General features: G+C 39.4%; 1 protein-coding gene across 1 annotated transcript in view; it reads right to left on the bottom strand.

The window, feature by feature from the left end:
- Nucleotides 1–19,459, bottom strand: part of GUCA1C (guanylate cyclase activator 1C) — a 31,981-nt gene extending 12,522 nt beyond the window's left edge. Inside the window, exon 1 of the mRNA XM_075034109.1 lies at nt 19,187–19,459. Within this exon, the coding sequence (XP_074890210.1) occupies nt 19,187–19,378 (192 nt within the window). The 5' untranslated portion in view covers nt 19,379–19,459. The remainder of the gene's footprint in view (nt 1–19,186) is intronic.
- Between the last annotated feature and the right edge of the window lie 1,895 nt (nt 19,460–21,354).

Here is a 21,354-nt window from a genome sequence, read left to right as displayed (position 1 = left end):
GGCATTATCATTCAGATCCCAGAATAGTCCTGCTAATCTTCACAGGTCCTTAAAAAACTCTCACAGCTTCAAACTATTTGAATACAGATTAAAAATAATGGACTTGTCAGCTAGGAATACACAGCTGATCTTGAACGGCACGGTAATTCAAGGTTGGGCCAGAATGATCGGAATTCAGCATTTTGGCTGCCTAGATCTTGCCTGGGAGTGATTTCCTAGCAGGGTTGATGCAGTGCTACTGGGATAGCCAGCCATCTCCCACCACACACCATGGCTATGCGTGCCGAAAGGGACAATTTCTGTCCCTGCAAAACCCCACGATGAGCGAACTCCTTGTCTTACTTGGAGCGCTGAGCACTCTACCAAGAGTCTACACACAACAACCAATGGCTCATCTCCAAAATTTGCTCCTGAAAAAGCTCTAAATTCAACCTTACACCAGGAGAATAGCTCAATAGGCTTTATCGGGATTAACAAATGTGCAAATATAGATGGTCTAGCTATTTCAAACATAGGGCTTAGGACATTAAGCCACCTTCCCTCCCCACTCCCTGTCATTCAGAGCACTACTTAAACCTCATAAAGCAGGGGGAGGAGACACAGGTCAAACAGCAGATTACAACAGCTCAGAATAACTGTGAAATTTATAGCTAATCCTATGTGCTTCTCTCTTTCTCTCTGGACCCCATTTCAAATATAGCACTGCTTTCTCTGCCCTCAGAAACCAAAAGGAAGATTCATTTCTCTCCGTTTCATCTTCCCCCATTTCCTTGCTTGCTTTTTGCTTCTGAAGACTTTTAGCTGTTCCTCAAAGGTTGCATACACATTATTGAAGAAATACAGAGCTACTTGTGACTCTGTTACTTTGACACGTCCCTAAGGTCTGATATTGGAGCCTGGGGCTTGGAGAGAGCTCCAGATCCCCTACAGACTATGGCCAGAATCACCAGTTTCCCAAGTAAACAAAGCTGGCATTTGTCATGGGGTGGGGGGAGACTCTGCGCAAGCAAAGGCCGTTAGATAAGGATCAAGAACAAAGCGGGGAATTAGGAGGTGCGGATCGTTAAGTGGTTTTGCGATAGCTGCATACCCACTGTTACATAAAGAGATGAGGTTGCATTGACCAGATTGTTACAGAAGGTTCTGCTTTGCCCAGATGAAGAGGACCTGTGAGATTTGGGGGCTTGGAAAATACCAGGACCTTTGTGTTAGAGGACTTGGAAATGCAGAGCTAGCTATGTGTCCTGGCTCTCAGGCTTGTAGGCTACCCTGGTGAAACCTGGTGAAATCCAAAATGTCAAGGTGACAAACAATTTAATTTCTTTAAAATTAACAACTATCCCCCAAATCCCTGCCATCACTCACGATTTTCTTTCAAGATTACTGGAGAAGCAGAAAGACAGGGAAATGACCAAGGCATCGGGCTGGGTGCTGGGCTCAGCCTGCAGCATGGCACAGCAGTGCCCAGGAGGGCTGTACTGAAGGAAAACATGAGCTCAAGGACCTAGTCCTCTGCCATCATCTCCTGGATGGTGGCGTTCAGCTTTCTGCACCTCTAATTTTAAGCCTCTGCCTGTGATTTCAGGAGCAACTTCCCCAACTTAAAACAAGGCAGTAGGCAAGAGAGAGAAAACTAAAAAACGCAGCCATGACCACATAATGCATTTTTCAGCAGATTTCTTGCTGACAATTCAAGCACATTTTTCTTGTTTGACAAACCCAAGAATGTAGCAAGACATTGCAAGGAAAAGCACTTTGAAGACATCCATGTCTTATACTGGCGAAGATGCTCTATTTGGCAGATTATCTCAGGTGCTCCTAGGTAATGTTTTTATGAATTAATGTCTCAAGGGATGTATGCAAGAAGGCTCTTAAAAGTTAAACACATATACTATAATTCCCTAAACTGCTCAGTATGATCAGATAACGGACCTCAGGGAAGGAAGAAGTTAATAATCTCGACCTTCTTCACCTAGTAGGCATTTTTTATTTCTGTAAAAAATGGGAGATTATAGATCATGTTTTGCCACAAGAAAGCAGCTACCAATTTATTGTCATTGCATGAGTTTGCGGCCAAGTTAGTTAAAACAGATCATCCAATTTATGCTGCATTTTTTATGCAATTATTATTTCCAAAGTGTGGTTCACCAACATCATTGTCGCCAACAAATGTGTGACTCATGACTGCATATTTTCAGATGTTTCAAAGCAACACTTAAATGATAAAAGGGGAAAAGAAGAAAATGTAAACCTGCAGTAGCCTTTAACTTCTCTATTCATAATTAATATGGAAATAAATAGAAAAAAAGACAGTTGCACTTTTAAAAAATACTTAAAATTTCTTTAAATAAAAGACGCAGATCCCTGAACTGTTTCTCATTAAAATTACTTTCCCCTTTATCTACATCATAATTTAACAAGTAGTATTTAAAAGTAATTATGATTAATTGTAACGTTAATCTTCATTGCCTATTCATGTAATGTGACAAAATTACAGTGTTAGCTAGTAACAGTAGTAATATGCTCCAAGTGCTTCTTAAGCTCAGTGAAAGCTACAGAGTACATGCTAATTTGTTTACACTTAAATGAAATTTTCAAAGACACCCTACACATGTTGTTAGAAAAGTGCAATTGCTTCAGTTTGATGTGTAATTTTGGTCACTGAGTAACTGCAGAGGAAATGACTCTAAACCCTTTCTTTTGTTTTAAAAACAGTCAAGGAGTGTAGGAACTCAGGTAGCACAACTCAATGGGAGACTGCAGACATGAAGATTATTTTATTATTTTTAAATAAAATTGAACTTCATCATTCTTTCATATTCCTTAATGTGAGTCAGTATAGAAAGGGAGTTTTGCTACATTTGTTTCTGCAGGACATTCAGTAAAAATGTGCGTGATACAAATTTAATCCACGTTAAAGAGAAAAACAAAGAAAAAATTTAAGCCAAAGAATCACTTGACCAAACCTCTAAGTAAGTGCTTAATTTTTATTGTCAGTACTTTTTGCCACTAATTGCCCTGTATGCAATGCAGGGATTCATTTTCTCTAGGTCTCTTGTGCAACATAGCTGGCATTACAGCTTCATACAGGGCCTATGGGCTGGGCTGTCTCAACCTGTGCATCTCAGGTGCTGGGTCCCAGTGTGAAAGGGGACTCCTGACACCCACCTGCCAAGCCTTGGTGGATGTAGTACCTCTGGCCTTGCACCACACACAAACCCTGTCTTTGGTCGAGGCATGCTCTACAGTGTGATGGACCTACTGCCCAAGTGCAGGAAATCTCTATTGCAAATGCGGTGAGCCTGGACGTGGTGTGCACAGATGGCAAGGAATGAGCTATTCAATGAGGTGGGGACACTCCATGGTGTGTGCTGCGCCATCACATAGCTTAATCCAATCCAGCTAAGCAGCAAGACTGCAAATTAAACTGGAATATTACTTAATAGCCCTGGCCTTCATGAATATTTTGAAATTCTGTTTTTAAAGAGAAAATTTCTTGGACATTCAGATTACCTTTTTTGAAATGCGGAAAAAAAAAAAAAGCCACTGAATTCTGCAATGCTGTAACAGAAATCTGAGACAGACCTCACTTCAATGTCCCATGTAAAGAATCAGCATTCCACGCTTGATGCTGCTGTGCCACTACTGGGGAATTACCTCTGGTCTAAAACTTTGAGATCATAACTCATACCATCAAATCCTATAGTCAAGAATTCAACTGTACTGACATTAAGCAAGTGATGAGTTTAATGGTAATGTTAATGTAGGCTTTTAGCTTGTAATGACACATTATTGTAACGTAAGTTAGTACTATCGCATCAGTAAGTCCTGTGCCAAACCACTAGAAAACAAAATTATGATTGTGAAATTGCACCAATAATTGTGGAAAGTGCTTACAAAGTAATAGATTCTTTTTTGGAATCAATATATAAAATTGTATCTAAAAAAAATTGTGCCAGTAGTTAAGAAGTAGAACAAAGACATTCTTTAAGACAGTCTATAAATAAAGAGAGTAGTGTTTCATGGAACCAGGTGAAATATTTGTAGAACATAGTTTCTGTTCCATGGAGTTTTTTATAAGTGTGCAGTACCTTTCAAAAGCACTGAAGCATGCTCACAAAAACGACATAACTACAGTGCCTTGAAAACAGCAAAGCATAATTTAACCTCCTCTTTATTTACAGTAATCAGGCTAGTTACATTACATTTGAGATAATTTTATGCTACATTACTCCAGATTAAGCAGAAGCAAATGGTTTGGCTTTGTTGTTTTTGTTGCTTTTGTTGGATTATGTCTGAAACTAATGGGAAATGGATTTGTACATGTACATGTCAACTCTGAAAAGCCCAAATATTTCAGGAAGTAAGATCTGTGGATTTTTGTTACTTCCAACAGAAGAATTCTTTCTGCTTAAGAGATATCTTGATTCTTATTTTTTTCTAGCCCTTGGTTTAGAAGCTGATTAATTTTTGACACACAGGCTTTTATTGCTGACTCTATAATGTGATCGCTATGACTGTCATGAAAAGAAAAGTTTTCTAAGTATTTGTTGTTGGGAAGACTAATTGAAGGCGATTGTGAGAGTGAAAAAGGGTTCAAAACCAGAAAAAGCAAGAGGTAGACTTCTCTGGGCAAAGTGATAGTGCCATCCCAGTGTGCTGAGTCAACACAACAACCATGGAAAAGAAATAGCATAAAACGTAGCATGTCTTTCCAACCACAATACCAGATTTTATGGCTCTTGGCCCCATAGTGTAGTGTGTAATGCAGATGTTGCTGCTGCTGCAGCCTTACTGCCTGGGTTAAGCTGGCTTGTTAGAGTCAGCTAAGAAAAGTGTACTTGTCCAAAGAGTCATTTCAGCCTGAAGACATCCCTAAAATTATGTGTACAGCTGAACTTAACATTTGTGCAACTATTTGAAGACTTAGGATACAAAAGAGGACAGTTGTTCAGGAAAGTTTGGGAAAATATTTCCGTAATTATCATCCTCTCTCACCCTGCTTTGGGTAACTATTAACCATCACACCCAATTCTATTGTGTCAACTTTGGTAATGCCTGCAGACATGTAAGGATGCAGCAAATAGTCTAGGCAGTTCCTTAGGCAGCCTAACGATTCATATCACAGCAGCTATTCCTGGTCCTGAGGACACATCAGAGCAAGACAATCTGAGAAAGGAAGCCCAACTGAAGATCAAATTTTCCAGCAAATAAGAGTTAGCAAAGATGCCCTGAGCCATTATAATTAATCCCACAAGAGGTGGAAACACTTAATATTTAGGTTCCAAGTATGTTTAAAGTATTGCTTACTAGCAGCCATTTTATTTCATCTCTTACGAGCTCCTCATGCCTTCAATAAGAATGTAGAAGGCAGCTATCACATGGTGCTAGGTAACCGTTGCATAGTTGGGCCATGTCAATCTTTAACAAAGTAATGTCTTCAGTAGAATATCTAGCAACTAATTGCCTCATATTGATGAAAATAATATTCCTCTGTCTCTAACAATTCTTAAGAAGGGGAGGAAAGTGGAGGCAGAAAACAACTGAAAGTCAAATGAAGAATGAGTTCCATTGATCATCAAAACATCTTTGAAAAGTATTACATCTTTCTGTGAACATTTGCACACTTTTCGTGGAATATGAGGTGCAACCACTGCTTTCATAGAGAATTTAATGGCCAAATGATTTGCATTTCCTTCTACTACAATACCTGAGAAGATACACTTGGCTAATCTCATTCATGTCCCTATAACCAGAGAGGATAACATCTATTTATAGCCAGAACACAGAATCAGATGATGAAAAGACTACCTGAAATTTAGAACTGTAAAGACACAGCAGGACAGTGCAGAAGGAGCTAGGATGAGAAAAAAACAAATGGTGGTCTGCCTCCCAACACTTGTCAGCATTGTGCAAAGTATGAGGAGTGAAGGGAAACTCTTACTCTTCTCGAAAAAAAGAAAAAAAAGTTGTAGCTTGAGATTTAGTTTATGTTGCTATGTAGTCATTTCGACACACAACAAAGTTCTATTGAAGTAACACATTTTTGCATTTCTCATTATCTGTTGTACATCAAACAGTCTGTTTAACTTTCTTCTTTAGATTTTAAAATGGATTCCTTTTAAAATCCTTTTTTATAGTTCCAATCTGCATAATGATGTCAGATAAACTCTTGTTTATCACAGAACTACTTTAAATTTTAGATGAAAAAGCACAAACTAGAAAGATGATTAAAGATTGACATCAGTTGGTGACTCCTTATCTAACGATTTCTTAAACCCTTTGCTGTGGAGTGTCCATTTTTCTGCATCTACCAACTTTATCTCTGCATAAGAAATGTAGCAGAAAATACTGTTCTCTGTTGAGGACTATTCAATGCTTTATAAAATGTTAACAGAAAATCCTTGAACTTGCATAATTTTCCTTTGGTGCTACATACCTATTAATCTTCTTTACTCTTCACAGTATATCCTACCTTTTAAAATCCCATTTTCTTACAAAGCAACAGACGCTTATTCCTGTAGCTAGTTTCAATTAATGCGAAAATAAGCAATAAGAAAACTACAATAGCAGCATCCCATTTTCAGTACATTGCTTCACATGTTAAATGGCTATGCAAATTTTGTCCTTCACAGGTCATAAGAAACCAATCAATCAATCATTTCTTACAGTGTTCAATTTTTATTTTTAGTGGTGGCAAAACCTATCTGCAAGCCAGTGGAAGTGGATGACAGTGATCTGGGTTTCTGATTTAAAGAAATAAGATTTTTTAGAATAGGTGTTAAATAGTAGCAGTGATGACTGTAGAATGTTTCCTTAGTTCTGTTTAAGAGAAACTGACACTTCCAATATATTATGAATACCCCAGACATTGTTTTTTAGATATGCTCTCTCCTTTGGTGTAACCACATTTTGAAGGATATAATTTCTCTGGAATATGATACATATTCTCACAGAAAACCATATATACATCAGTATACTTGGCAACTGCTGAAGTATTTTAGATCAACATAATTGTTTCCTCTCTAAAATTCATCACTAGGCTCCATGAACTAGGACTGCATGACAGCTATGTCTGGACTGAGATGCAGAGGGAAAAAACCAGGAGGAATTCAGCTTACTTGTATATGATTGCAGCTTTTTCATTTTTGTATTACAAATAGCTTAATGGTGAAGAGGACTGAGATCATTTTTCCCTAAAATGACCATAAAGGGAATCTTTTAAAAAATGAACTCTGTTGCACTTGTATTTTAATAAAAACATTATCTTTAAAGGTTTTCATTGGAAAGCTGTGACAAAAGATAAACCCACCATTTGTTATACTCCCAATGCCATTGTATAAATAATGCTTACAAGTATTAATGTATGAGTCATGAATAAAACGTTTGCTTAAATTCTACCTCCTGCACTCCTCGTGGTAATCTCAAGGAAAGTTAACTTTGCAATTACAGTTCTGAACATTCAGCGTCTTTGTTTTTCACTGGAGCTAAGAATGATGAACAACTTTCAAACTTCACTAGCATAGTTATTTATTTGTTTGTTTGTTTATTTAATTATTAGCAAAGCATCCCACAGAGGTCAAGGAAGGGATGAAAAGTCTTGACATAGAATCCTTGTTTTTAAGAAACATGGAAAAATTAAAGACATCTGCATACTTGGTGTATAAGGTCATGTAATGATGAAACAGCTGGTGGTCTGCACAAGAGACACACCAGAAATAGTTAGCATTTATTTAGTATGCTCCTGAGAAGAAATCTTATAGGACATAGCCTATGTCACTAATCTCCAATAGAAACAGGCACTGACTGGAAACAGCTTTTATACATTGAAGCCAGAGGCATCAATACCTGTACAGTACTATATGCTCTGCCACATATAAGTACACAAGATAACCGAGTCCAGGAAGCCATACAGCCACAGTAGCATTTGCCTCTTTGGCATGGTTAAGTTAGTGCAATGCTCTGAGCTTACATGGTCTGCCTCCTGCCAAGACCAGAGGTAACCTCAACCTCTATATGACGTTGAATTGTGCTGTGAAGGTGTACCCCTCCTTGTCATACGTCCACTGACCTTAGTAATTTCCACGAGTGAGGAGCTGAACTACTCTATTATCTCCAACCTAAAGAAATCCAGGGAATGATAAGGTTTGGCTTGCAACTGAATTCCTGTTGGTATTTGTGTGGATGACTTGAGTGAAATAAGCTTTGACTAGGCTTTCAATCTATCACAATTGTCAAAAAAACCTACCAGGCTGCCATAATTCCTTTTTAATTCTTTCCAGTTTACTGGCAAGTTGTTTTTTTTTAAATAGAAATCCTAAGTAGGAGAAGGATGTCTGTAACAGATTTCAGCTGGAAGCAGCAAGGCTAACAAGGAGGTGAAAAGTAATTCACAACTTGATTACCTGCCTCCCCACAAGTCCCACTGGCATCCTATGAGGTTTATATTCCACACCTTATCTGCTAGAGGTTTTAAACTGGGCATACATGAAACACAGAAGAGAAAGTCTATGCAACTTTTAAGAGTGTTTTATCATCTTATTCTATGATAAAATACCTCCCAGCACGGACGACCCTAACTTAACTCAAGGAGCATTAGGCTGCTATAATTGGAATTGTAGATTAATCTCAGGCCTAACACTTTACCACAGCTTTCTGAGCAGATTCCTATTTGTGAAAAAACAGAAGCCTAAATGAGAAAAATATATTTTATGCTGAGAGTAGAAGGCCTTATTAAATGACTCAAGTTTTCCAGAATGAGTTTCTTTGGATTTAGATGAACTGCAAACTAGTCCCCAAACTATGTGCTTTTATATATAAGCTTCAGCAACAGAAGTCATAACAATTTTAAACTGTAAAAGCTCCACTATTAAACCATGGTATTTTCTGGCCACAAAAGGTTAGGTAAAGAAAAAATCAGGTCATATATCAACAAAAGTCAGCTGGGGGAAACATGGGAGAAGGTTCAACTTTGCTAACTGTCTAGCTAAACAGCACTTGTATATAAAGGGTACTATTAAGAGAAAGAAAATCATTTCTATCAAGAAGTTTTGTATACTTCACCACTCACTGGGATAATTCTATTAGAAAGCAACAACCAGACAAGAATATAACAGCAAAGGAAATAAGATTTTGATCTACAAACGTGAGAAGTTGCTTTAGTACTGAAAGAAACTGTAAGCAAAACCTCAAATGACCAAATTATTTCTGAATTTGTGCGTTACGCAACTACTTGCATCCATTAACTTCTGTGGCTTGGAGATGGAAGATTATCAGCTGTTCAATATTGCACAGTGCCTAAATGTTCTACATAGTGTCATGGAAGGATAATGACCCCTTATTTGTATAATCATAGCTGCCATTTCAGAGCCCACAGTGTGATACTCCCGGTCAGCCATCCATTGACCACTCTTCACACATCTGTACTTAATTAAAAGCACTTTTCAAGATCAAAACCTACATTTCTGCCAAAGACCCTGGGGAAGGGAAAAAGCCGTAGAAAGGGTGTAGGACAAAAAGTGAGTGTATGGACTAAGGAAATCCTCTTATTTTACCTCATCAATAACATACAATATTACTTTATCCTGCCCCGAGATGCTGGTCTGTTGCCACTTTGTTCCCAGTTTAACCACATAAAAAGCATCATAGCCATGTGCTTGAAAAGTGTTTGATTGGTTCTTGTTATTTCTAAAAGTATACCTTAAAAATAGTGGACATTAATCTTGGTAATAAAGGAAAAACTTTAATTAAAGTTATGAAAACAGAATGCTGTTAGTGGTACTAGGTTAAGAAACAATGGCTGTATGGCAACAGAAATGCAATCATTATACCGAACAGAGATTAAAATACAACAAATCTGTAAAGCTCTGTAAAAAGTTGTTGTGGGCTCAGGATATAAATCTTACATCTTAAATGGATTCTTGCCATTTTTTTTCTGAACAAAAATCTCTGCTGGTCTCAAATATGCCAGATTTATCTTTATCTGCCTGGCATCCTTACCTAGCAAGGTTGATCCTCTCAATACCTGACATAACTTTATAAATGCTCACAGGCTAGTGATCAGCATAGATTTCTGAGCTTTGCTGCACTCTAGCTTGATTCCCAGCTTCTGTATTGTTTAACATCTATTCCTCTACTTTGTTTTTCTGGGTTTTTTTGTGGGTTTTGGGGTCCCCCCCCCTTTTTCTTTTAGCTTGAAGCTAATCTACAGTTTGGGACCTCCTTGCTATAACCACAGCTCAACTCCATGTTACACAGAGAGCTAAAATTATCAGCAAACCTAGGCATGAAACACCTGAAAAAAGGCAGCTGTCTCTAGGGACTGGAAATGCTTTCTCTTATATTGACTATACAGCCATACCCTGCTATCCCCCAAGGATGTGTTGCTGAAATGTGTGATGGTCAGCAATGTGATGGGTGATGACGCAGTTTTTCTGTGAGACTGAATTCCTGATCATTAGCCTGTTTTTCCATCCTTTAGCCTTGGCTGATCTTGGTTCGTCTGAGGAAGATGAGGATGCAGACAATGATAAAGTTCAGAAAGATGCAGCAAGAAAGTTCCTGGTAAAAGAGGGAGTTCAGTCACACAGATGAAGCAGCTGAGATCTTCCAGGATGGTGTTCCTGAAAGCCATGCTGAAAAGACAGAGTGTTCTCCAGCTGACAATCCTGGTGCAGCTCATCCAGCCTCTCTGCCCTCCACACTATACATACTGTCCCTCTATGTTTAAAACACATGTATTAAATCTGCCCCAAACATCTGCCCTCTACTTCTTACGGCAAGAGTTGCTTTGCTATCTGGCAACTTGACTGCTTCATATATGTGAATGATGACAGCCTGCAGAGCAGGGTGACACAACTCTGAAACACCAGATAGAGAAGTAACAATTAGCAGAGGGTTCCCATTTTGTTTTAAGTGTGTTTGGCCACTGCCACAGCAATTAAATGTGAGCAAATGCTCTTTCTGAAACCTGCTTTCTGAATTCCACTCGCCTCACTTTTATATTAATCCAGAATCTGAAGGTCTCACAAATCTGAAGGTTTCTCAAGGGAGACCTAGAAAACAGCCCATACTTGTCTGCCAGTGATTAGATCCTCTGATGTCTTTTGCCCTCTCCCTCCACAACCACATGGTCTTCTACACCTAGTGAAAAGTGCTACACACAAGTACCAGATGACCATAGCTTTGGCCTTGTCTGTACACCGAAGGAAAATATATATTGTCTGACTGGGAGCCAGCTACATTAGGGAGAGCTGATTGCAATGGCAAGCAGTTATTGCAGTAACAGGGAGGGTAAATTAGAAATATAGCCTAGAGAAGCTGCTTGACCTCTTCATTCGGTAGTCTGTTTGGTCTCGTAACTTGGGCACTGTGTCTGATCTCCTCATCTGAGTTGTTACTTTTTCCTCTCTGCCACAGGTTCAATACAGTACTTTGGGCAAATCTGTTCATCACTTCTTCATCATCATAACTTCATCATCAGTTAGAGTGCAGACCATATTTTCCCCTCTGTCTAACATTGTTGTAAAAACTTACTAACTTTGTATTTGAGCATGCCAATATTTTCATATGCTTATATACAACCACAGAATAAGCAAAGGATAGAAGAATAACCAGTGAACTACAAATTACATCTCATTTTCAGAATTGTTTCTTGACATTTGTTAAGTGCCCCTGGAAAGTACTAACAAGAGTCCTACTCAAAGCCCTCAAAGCATAGTCCCACTTCTTCACCTCTAGTGTGCCATGATGGCAACCTTGTCCACAGCAGCGGTTTTGTGAGCGGAGCACAAAGAAGAGCCTGCAGGCTGCAACTCAAACACAGCAATAGTATGAGATTAAAGAAATACAGAAAGGAAGGTTTACCTGTTCAGATCAAAAATATCAAACACTCGTTTAACATATATTATCTCCCTGTGGATCCAGCCCTTGCAGACCCAGGAGTTTCTTGAATTTGTGCAGACTAAGCTGCCCAGGTGGGCTTTCTGTCATAAATTTGCTGCAATAACGGTGCATCTCTGGGGCAGGGCCAGCATCTGGTAATGATTCTTTGGCCCCTCCATGTTATTACACAGAAAGTGTCTCTTTTTTTTCTGTTCACGTTTATATCTCTCAGGTTCAGAGTCTTGCTCATGACCAGAACTTGGACAATTACTGCATTTAAATGGCCACGGTAAACGTCTTACAACATAAGTTTCTATTTTTATTTAGTGACTATCTGTACTCATGTGAGATTACCTTTAATGCCCAGTTCTAAACCAGATGGGATTGCAGAATGTGGCTAAAGTAGAAGTAAAGAGAGCCACGCTCAAATGATAGTTCATGAAAATCCAGACTCTCCCACTGACTACAAACATGCATATAAGAAAAATAAAAATGAGGACATCCTCAAAGTGGTTGACTTGGAATTATGTGCAAACTATTAGCAACACACAAAAGTCTTATCCTGGATTGACTGTAAGGAATAGTTACAATTTTTGCTGTAAATAAGGATGGAAGAAGTTGAGAGTGCAGACATGCCCATTAGTACATTCTATCTGTTGTAGGTGGATTAAGCCTTTCAAAAAACACACCCCTTTGGACTCCTCCTTGAGGCACTTTGTAGGATGAATATGCTGCGTGGCATCTTGTATTTGTGTGCAATTACAGCCTATTTCTCCCCTCTCAACACGGATACCCAGATAAAACACACAATTTTGGTCACCAGCCTTGTGACAGAACCTGAGCGAAAGAGGAATCTTTTACAGTAACTTTTTTAACAAGAATCAACTTGGTCTGATAAGTGAATTAAATACAATTTCCTTGCTGTTGGTCAGTGCTGTAGTCCTTTTATTTTTTTTATTTTACAGCTTTCATGAGATGAATTCCTTCTTCCTCTGTAAGAGCAGGAAAGGGGTTAGGTATCAATAATATTTCTGTACTGAGTAGCTTCTATACAAGGAGATGAGTGGCTCAGGAGCATTACTATAGCACAGACAAATTTGGAGCTATAAATACCGGTATAAAACTATAGGATGTTAGAAATAAAGGAACAAGACATTCCTACTCATCCTTTTCATTTATAATCACACGGTGGAGTTAAAGAGCACAGTCCTGTGAGGTGCCGAGTGCCTCATGAAAAACAGCAACCTCCCTCCAGCCCGACTTAAGCCAGAAAGCAATCAATATCTTATTGGATCAGGTCAATTTTTGAGACGGACTCCCATACTCTTAACAGGCTATGCTACAGGTCTCTCCACAAGGACATCGTTAAGTTTAATATCATGCACTTCAAAATGCAGCATATGAGTATGAAAGCTTGAACACTCCTCAAGTGCCCATGAACTTTTGAAGATTAAACAGGAAGATACAGACGGTGCTATCAGTTTAGCCAAAACTGGTTCAGTAGGCAAAGAACATACAGCAGACTGGGTAGTTGGTGTGTTGCCTTTCCCCAGGGGACCATCTCTGAGGCCTAGAGCTGCTGCGTGATCCCAGTGACTGAGGGAGAGCGGGTACGCCGCTCGTGCGGGCATCTCCTCTGCAGGCGAGTGTGAGTGAAAAGGAGGTGAGGGCAAGGGAGGTGATAGGAAATAAGGAGACAAACCTCCTGGGTATGCAGAGTCTGACAAAAATCCTGAATTTTCTTCTTCAGCCGTCATGCCCTTCTCTCAAAGCAATGACCAGTCATTGTGTCAAACACCAGAGAAAGCCAGGGCACCAGGAACATGACTTAAGGAGGTTACAAACTTTACGTGATATGATTAGGTTAAGAACTGTGCATCAGTAACGCACCCAGTGCTAGTCATCCTTCCCCTTTTTATCTCTTCCACTTGGACAACGACAGCTCTCTCGCATCTCTTCACACGGCCTTGTGCAAACACCGTTCACAGGATCCCATTTCGGCACAGGAACTTGGGAGCTGCTCACATCTACCGATCCCTCTCCCCTCCCTCCTATTCCTCCCTCTGCAAACCCCACACCCTCTGCTGCTTGCTTCCAAATAGCAAGTCCTGGGGAAGTGTACCCATGGTGACTGAGCCACTTGAGAGAGAACACTGCACTGACTTAAAGAAGGGGCCTTAGAAGGCAGATTTTTGTCAGATTTTGTACATTCTGGTAAAAAAAACTTACAAGAGAATGTTAAATTAAAGTTGGAATGATTTAAAAGTAAAACCTGTTTTCAGGATCCTTTTAGTTTAATAACAATAACTAAAATACCTGTAAAAGACAGCAAACATGCCTGGGAAAAAAGTGATCTGATTTATAGCTCAGTCTCACGGCATCCCTCACCCCTAGTAGGGGACTGGAAAAGTATATAATAGCTGATATTACACCTGACAAAAAAAGGAAGACGAGTGTTATGGGGCACAAAGGCTAAAATTTATAAGGCGCTGCATAGTTTGACAGCACTTAATAAACCCACAGACAAAGCATGTGCTGAGATAGTAGAAATTCTACACAAATCACCTGTTCCAGGAGCCAATGACAATGCAGCATTTCTGCTTCAATAAATAAAAATAGAAAAATTCATAACAATGTGGAGCTGAACTGAAGAAATTAATATAGCAAAGCCATTTCAAAGAACACTGAAACAACAAGTATAGAGACTAGTTTGTATATAGGAAGCCCAGTGAAGCAATTCCAAATGAGCTATCTGCAGCAAACTGAACTGATGCTAAAAGATGAAGATAAAATTACAGTATCTATTGAGATCTACATTAGAGATGTCAAGAAGTTTTCTGGAGTCTGTACAATATTCTGGGAATTAAGAAAAAGATACAAACAGGCAACACTGGGATTATGTACTTGCACTGAAAATGACAGTCCTGTAATAAAGAAGATTGCTGGTTCAAGGACAGACTGTTGCTAAACTGCAAGAACATGGGGCACACAGAAAACGCACACTGCAGGTAAAGCCAAACTGTCTCTGCAGGGAAACATGAGAAAAAAACCCAGGTTCATTAGTCCTGCTCTGAAAATGGTATAAAACCTCATCAGTTTTGGAAAAGATGATGTAATTTAGATTTCTTTACAAGTGAAGTAGAGGTAGTCTTTTGACAGAGTTTGAACATAGAGGTTGATGCTTTTTTTTTTTTTCTTTTTTTGGTAACCCCCCCCCCCCCAAACTTCACAGCAGGGTGATCAGGAACTACCTTGATATGAAAAATGGCAGAAAAGTAAAATAATAAAGATGACATTCTCTTTCTCTTGGGTGTTGTGAAAGCAGCGGTAACTCAGCTGTAGGCAGCAGGTACTAAATCGCTGTGTTGTGAAACAAGGAGGTCACATATCTTTCCGCTCTGATAGATTCAGCTGAATGCTACCTGTTTTAAGTGTAAGACAAAAAACCCAGCTGCTAGTGCTTGAGGTGGCAAATGCCAAGTTTTAAATGCATTTGAATAAAATGCTTATCTACAGATTTTTATCTAAATTTGTGTTATCTTTGCCAATTAACTTTCTGTCTTTTCCTCTCGATTTTTGAATCCACTCTGGCTCACTCCAGCCCCACTCCTTTTTTCCTTCCTCAGTGATTTGCTCTGAAAAATGCCATTTCTCTCTCCTGCGTGAATCAGCTTGTGCTTTGGGACTTTGCCCCATGTCTCCCTTCTTCCTTCCCCTTTCCTCCCTGCACTCCACTGCTGTCAGATGCCGGATCCTACCGGTGCTGAGTGCGTACAGAGATCTGCCACTGCTCAGTTCCATTGCAGGGGGGAGCTGCGTGGGCAGGACCAGAGAAAGCACCATTGGGGGCATTCCCACGTCCCTGCCTAACCAGCTGACTTAAAAGCGTCGTTTCCTTCCTCCTACCCTGCCATCTCCCTCTATTAACTTCATTGCCAGCTCCCACAGGCACAGGGCTACTCCTCATCTCCAGCCAGCTTCAGAGTCCATTCCCATTTCTGAAGGTAGATGCAAGCTACCTCCCAGCTCAAGCAGAGCTGGGTGACGTGTTTTCAGAGGGACAACCTAGGCTGCCCAAATGAGAGTCATCTGGACAAAGATACAAAACTGTTGAAAGAGGAGGTTATCCCTCCAGGAAGAGCTGGTATCCTGGTCAGAAAATTTACCCCATGAAGGCTTTAACTTTTTTTTTTTTTTAAGTCCCAAGCTGTAAGGTCCCAAGCATCACCATCTTCTCCCTATGGCCCACCCTACACTTTAACTCTTTTAATGAGTGTTTGGCTTCTAAATTCTGCCTTCCTCCTCCTGTGCATGTTACAAGGAGGAGGACCAAGCTAACCTTTCCTTCTCCTGTATCTTCGTTAGAATGGTAGCTTACTTTCAAGGATTGTTTTCCTCTTCCTCAAAAACCAGAAAGCTTTTGCCCTAATGAGGCAAATTTCTAGTAGGACACAACCTCTAATCTCTCTGCCTGAGAGGAGAGTACTCGCCAAATTCTTGCTAACTCAAGCATGCGGATGAGGAAAAGAGAGGTCATCACTACTTTCTATGGTATTTTAGTCATATCATGTGGGTATATGCACACATTTGCTTAATTATTGGCAAAGTGTGTGGGAATATACACACAATTGCTTAATTATTCTGTCATTGAAAACACTGATCAAGCACAGGCACAACTTTGTTAGCTCACAGTCACATTCCTTGTGTGCCTGCTACTATATTTCTACAATAATGAAATCCTTGGGTTTGTGTATGGATTTAAAACTGAAACAGAAGGCAGTGACCATTTAAAAATACATCTATAGAAGTCTATTATGTCCGATTCCTTTTTGTACTACTGCTTCATTATGCCTTCCATGCAGATTATGAGTGTAACACAATGATACACGTCCTGGTGATGAGATAAGCAATTGTGCTTATCTTAGTTGCACACAGTCTAGCTTAGGCTTTTTTTTTTGGTCATTAAACTAACCATTTACAGACATGATTTCGTGGGTGTTGTTAGCCACACGTACTACAGCGCTCCAGTATCTATAAATAACCAGCAGACCGTGCATAATGAAATAACAAGTCTTATACTTCCCACAGAACCATTTGTAGTGCAGTTGTTTTCAGTTTAATGATTATGGGAAGTGCTCTGAGATACCAACTTTACATTTTCCATTTGGAGTTAAAGACTTAACACAATGAGGGCCCACTCCTGAAGCTGTTATTTTCATCAAGCTTTCTAGTTGCCAAAGAGATGCATCCTCCTTTGTCAGGAAGATAAATCAGGAATACTTTCTTTTTGTAGCTATTACAAATTCACTGATTTTCCTGAAATTAGGGCTGGCAAGAGCTTGGGCTGCGCCTTGCCTTGTGGGCATCAGGGAACTGCAAGTGGGACTAACAACCTCTGATTAAGGACAGAAAGGCAGTGTAATGACTGTTAAGCTATTACTTTTAAGTGGTCTTATTAGAAATGAAAGGAAAGAGTCCTCTCATCCAGGGAAAATCTGAGAGGCCAGTGAAATGTCCTGGCTCCAACTGGGAGAAATAGAAAGAAAAGAAATCCACGAATTTTTGCATGCTGATAATCTGGGGAGGGAGGGGGGCAAAAAAACCCCTTTAGTTTAAATTTATAAAAAGTAATTTAAGTTAATAACTTCTTGTTTCAAGTCCCTCAAATCTTTGTGTTAAGGGTAATATCTCTGAATTAACCCCCACCCCAATGACATTTTGATGCCACAGGCTGTTTTCTTGAAGGATTTCAGCTTAGACAAATTGGATTTTTTCCAGTTAATAACGTTACATATAGATCCTTAAACAACTCTAAATCCCAGCTTCCTGTTTTTATCTGCCTACGCAGCACAGCTATTTGGAAGAACTTTGGATGTTAAAGCATTCTTTTTCTTTCCTCTCCCCCCCCCGCACCAGCAATAAAATCCACTGAGTTAAGCATTTTGGAGAAGGGAAAACCAAGCCAATAGAAAGAGACATCAGTAAACATTTAATTAGAAGGAGAGGCTGTCTTCCCTAATTAGGTACCGTTGTTTTGATTGGAGATGTTCTCTTTCTTGGTGTCTGAATCTTTCCCAAACCGAGCAGATACTGAGCAACTTGCATCTCCTTGCGGCTCCAGTTAGCAAGGCAAGGGTTTGTTGCAGTTGCTAAAGAGCACGGCAGTATTTCTGTCTAGTAATCCCTTTTTCTGCTTTTCTGGGCCAGTGGAAAGACAGGCCCTGTGGAAAGGCACCCTGAGGGGCTGGATCTTGTGGCTGCCATTGCCAGCCTCTTCTACCTCTTACTGCAGCTGAGCAACCAACCACATTTATTCCCGTATGTGGTTTTTGTCCAAGTATCAGCTCTGTTTCTGATGGAGAATGAATCTTTCGCTAAGATTTTAACTACCTTTTCAACACTTTTTCTTCACAGCTTGCATTTCAGTTCCACAAGGGTTTCAATTAACATATGAAAAAGGAATGAGACACTATTTCCTCCTTCTACTCTTTGAACATTTATTTCCATCTCTTTATACTTGTGCCTTAATTTTGTGAATTTTATTTTTTGTTTGTTTGTTTTACATTTCACTTATTTCTGTCCTTTCCTGGAGAGTTGGTATCTACTTACCTTATTGCTGCCTATTCCTGTTTTTTGACTGTACTTTTTCCACTGCATTTCTTGATTCTTTCCATTTATCTTTTAGAAGTAGTAACAGGGTCTTCTGATTTCTGATCTATGCAATAACTCAAGTCTACCTTCCTTCCACTGCTCAGCTTTAAAAGTTGCTTTTTTTAAGGGGTGGGTAAGGAAATAAAACAGCTATATGACTCTTTTACAAACTTTCCAAATAAGAATAAAAATGGTGATAATAAAATAAAGAAAAAAAAGGATAGATTAATTGTAACTGTCAAAAAATGCAGCTCAATAGATCTGAACAGACTTTGCTTTGGAAATGATGGGGAAAATAATGTTTAAAAAGGAGAGTGAAGACAAAAATATTCACACAACCTTCCAGTAGTGAAAGGGGAGGAACATGAGGGTTTTAAGACTCTTGTCCTACCCCACTTACAAAGAATTAAACTTTAGTAGATTTTTGAAGAGCTCTTCTCTTAAACAACCTAGATGACATTGAAAAGAGTCCAACAAAACCAATTTTCTTGGTTTAAGTAATGCTGCACAGCTGCTGAAAATTAATGAGAAGAAAAAAAACCAACTCCCACTTACCTACTGTTTCTTATTTGATATCACTAGGCCAAAGTCCTCTGCTGTTCATGCTAACACATACATTTCATGATGAAAATAGCCCAAGAAAATTTCTTACCTGATTCATGTCAAAGATGTGAAACATCTGCTCAACATACATGTTTGCCTGAGGGTTCATATCCTGTAAACCCAGTATTTTCTTAAACTCATGGAGACTAAGTTGCCCGGAGGGGCATTGCTTCATAAATTTCTTGTACAACTGACTGTTTTCTATTGCAGCAAAATCATCAGCTGATTCCCCAGCACCCATAGCACCATCCGCCCTTCCTCTCTGTCCACGCTACGCTGTTTGCCTTTGCGCAGTGCTCCTCTGTTTCCTGGCTCACCTCCAGCTAGAATTCAACCACAAACTAGGAGCTGCAAAACTACGATAAACCTCTTAAAGATCCCTGCAGATCTGGATTAGGTAAAATTGGAAATTCCACGTGATAATCCTTCGTGACCTGTTTGAATGCAAGCAGGCTTGTCAATAGGTGGGTCCTTCTCTGTGGCTACCTCGATGTGTTCCCAGGGCTCAGCCTGCTTCTGCAGGGGCTCTCTTGAAGACAAAACATGACATTTGTGGTTGTGTCGTGCAAGATCCTGTGTCAGGTGTGCAGCCTCGGTACTCTTGCTAAACTTACAGTGCTTTGCACTAAAAATGCCCTGGCTAAGATGGCTTTGAATCCTTCCCAAACTGTGAAGTGGTGTTGCTGTGCTTTGTTTGGAAGGCTTTGAATTCATCCCCTCAGAAAACAGGGAGGCTCATAAATCCTGCAAAATACTAATGATGTGTATGGTGACTCTGGTGTGTGCCAGTAAGTGTTCATTCAGCTGAAGGAAGATAATACATAGACAGACCATACAGCATCATAATACTAGCATTGAAAACAAATGTTCTGATAACCTCTCACAGGAAACATCAGGTTATTTAAATACAAAACCTGGTGAAATCCACACACCAGAACCTGAAGAAAGGCTATAAATCAGAGCTAGTGAAATTCAGGAAGGGAACTTCTTAACTGAAGGCAGACTCTTCATGACTCTCCAGTTAAAAGTACATACTTTCAATTTGACTTAACATCCCGTCTAAGCCAAGCATGTGATAAATACTTTTCATATAATCTTAAGGTAAAAAGAACTAGGAACATGTCCTTATGTATATCATTCTGAAACAGTAAGAGTGTGTGGGGGCACTAAAAAGTAATCATATTGCTTCATTTGCATAATCTACTTAACACACACGTTCTGTTCACACAGTCTTAGTGATCGGTTTTCAGATAATACAGTGACAGAAATTTGAATATTTAAAGCATGGCACTTTCAGTTTCATAGAAACTGGAAGCTGATAGAGGCACCTTCAGCAATTTCAGGTTCAGGGAGAAGCTTGCAACACACCAAAGTCTGTTGTTTGCTTGGAATCTCACTTCCTAAATGCCAAATATGTGCTGCAAGAGATTAGATCCCAAATTCTTTTCCTCATCCAGTAATGTCGAAGATCTGGCGGTGTTTTTTACCATCATGGCAATAGACAAAATCTGATCCTCCAACAGAAGCAAAATAACATATAGATTTCAGGGGAAAAAAAAAAAAAAAAGAAAGAAAACTTACCCTGCAATATTCAACTTTGAAATATAATTGCACTGCAGTAGGCAAGACAGTCTGAACAATAACGACTTTTTGCATCTCTAAATGTTATGCCACTTCAGAACCTTGACATGCATAGTTTCTTTCACAAACTGACTAAAAATGTCTGCTTATTTGGTTAAAAAAGAGTTAAATACTTTTCACAGACCAAATCAGGTAGGTTGTTATTCTACTGAAGTATAAGGGAGGGCAGAGTGGTTCGGTTCATCTAACTTGCGAAGAGCTGAGTCATCTTGAAATAACATCCTTTGGCTCTGCTAAGCATGGAAAGGAGTATTGAGCTGGATTTATGTATTAAGACCAGAATGCAGAAGACAAATGCTTTTTGATTGTACTACAGATAAGTTATGCTCTTGTTAGAGAAGTGTTGATAAAGTCAGAGTGATCAAGAACGGTATGAGGATACTGTTACTGAGAAAGCCCGTACCAAGCCATAAAAATCCCATATGTATTACTCTTGGCAAGCTGGTATGCCAACAACTCATTCTTCTTTTTACATAAATTGGTTCCCTATGCCAGCCTGAAGCCCCACAGAATGACTTCACAGGAAACATACATTACAACAGATAAATATACACATTGTATCAAACTAAACAGACA

This window comes from Buteo buteo, chromosome 8 (genome assembly GCF_964188355.1).
Source record: "Buteo buteo chromosome 8, bButBut1.hap1.1, whole genome shotgun sequence".
NCBI lineage: Eukaryota > Metazoa > Chordata > Aves > Accipitriformes > Accipitridae > Buteo > Buteo buteo.
The sequence above is the reverse complement of the archived record's forward strand: the minus strand, read 5'-3'. Positions and strand labels throughout refer to the sequence as shown.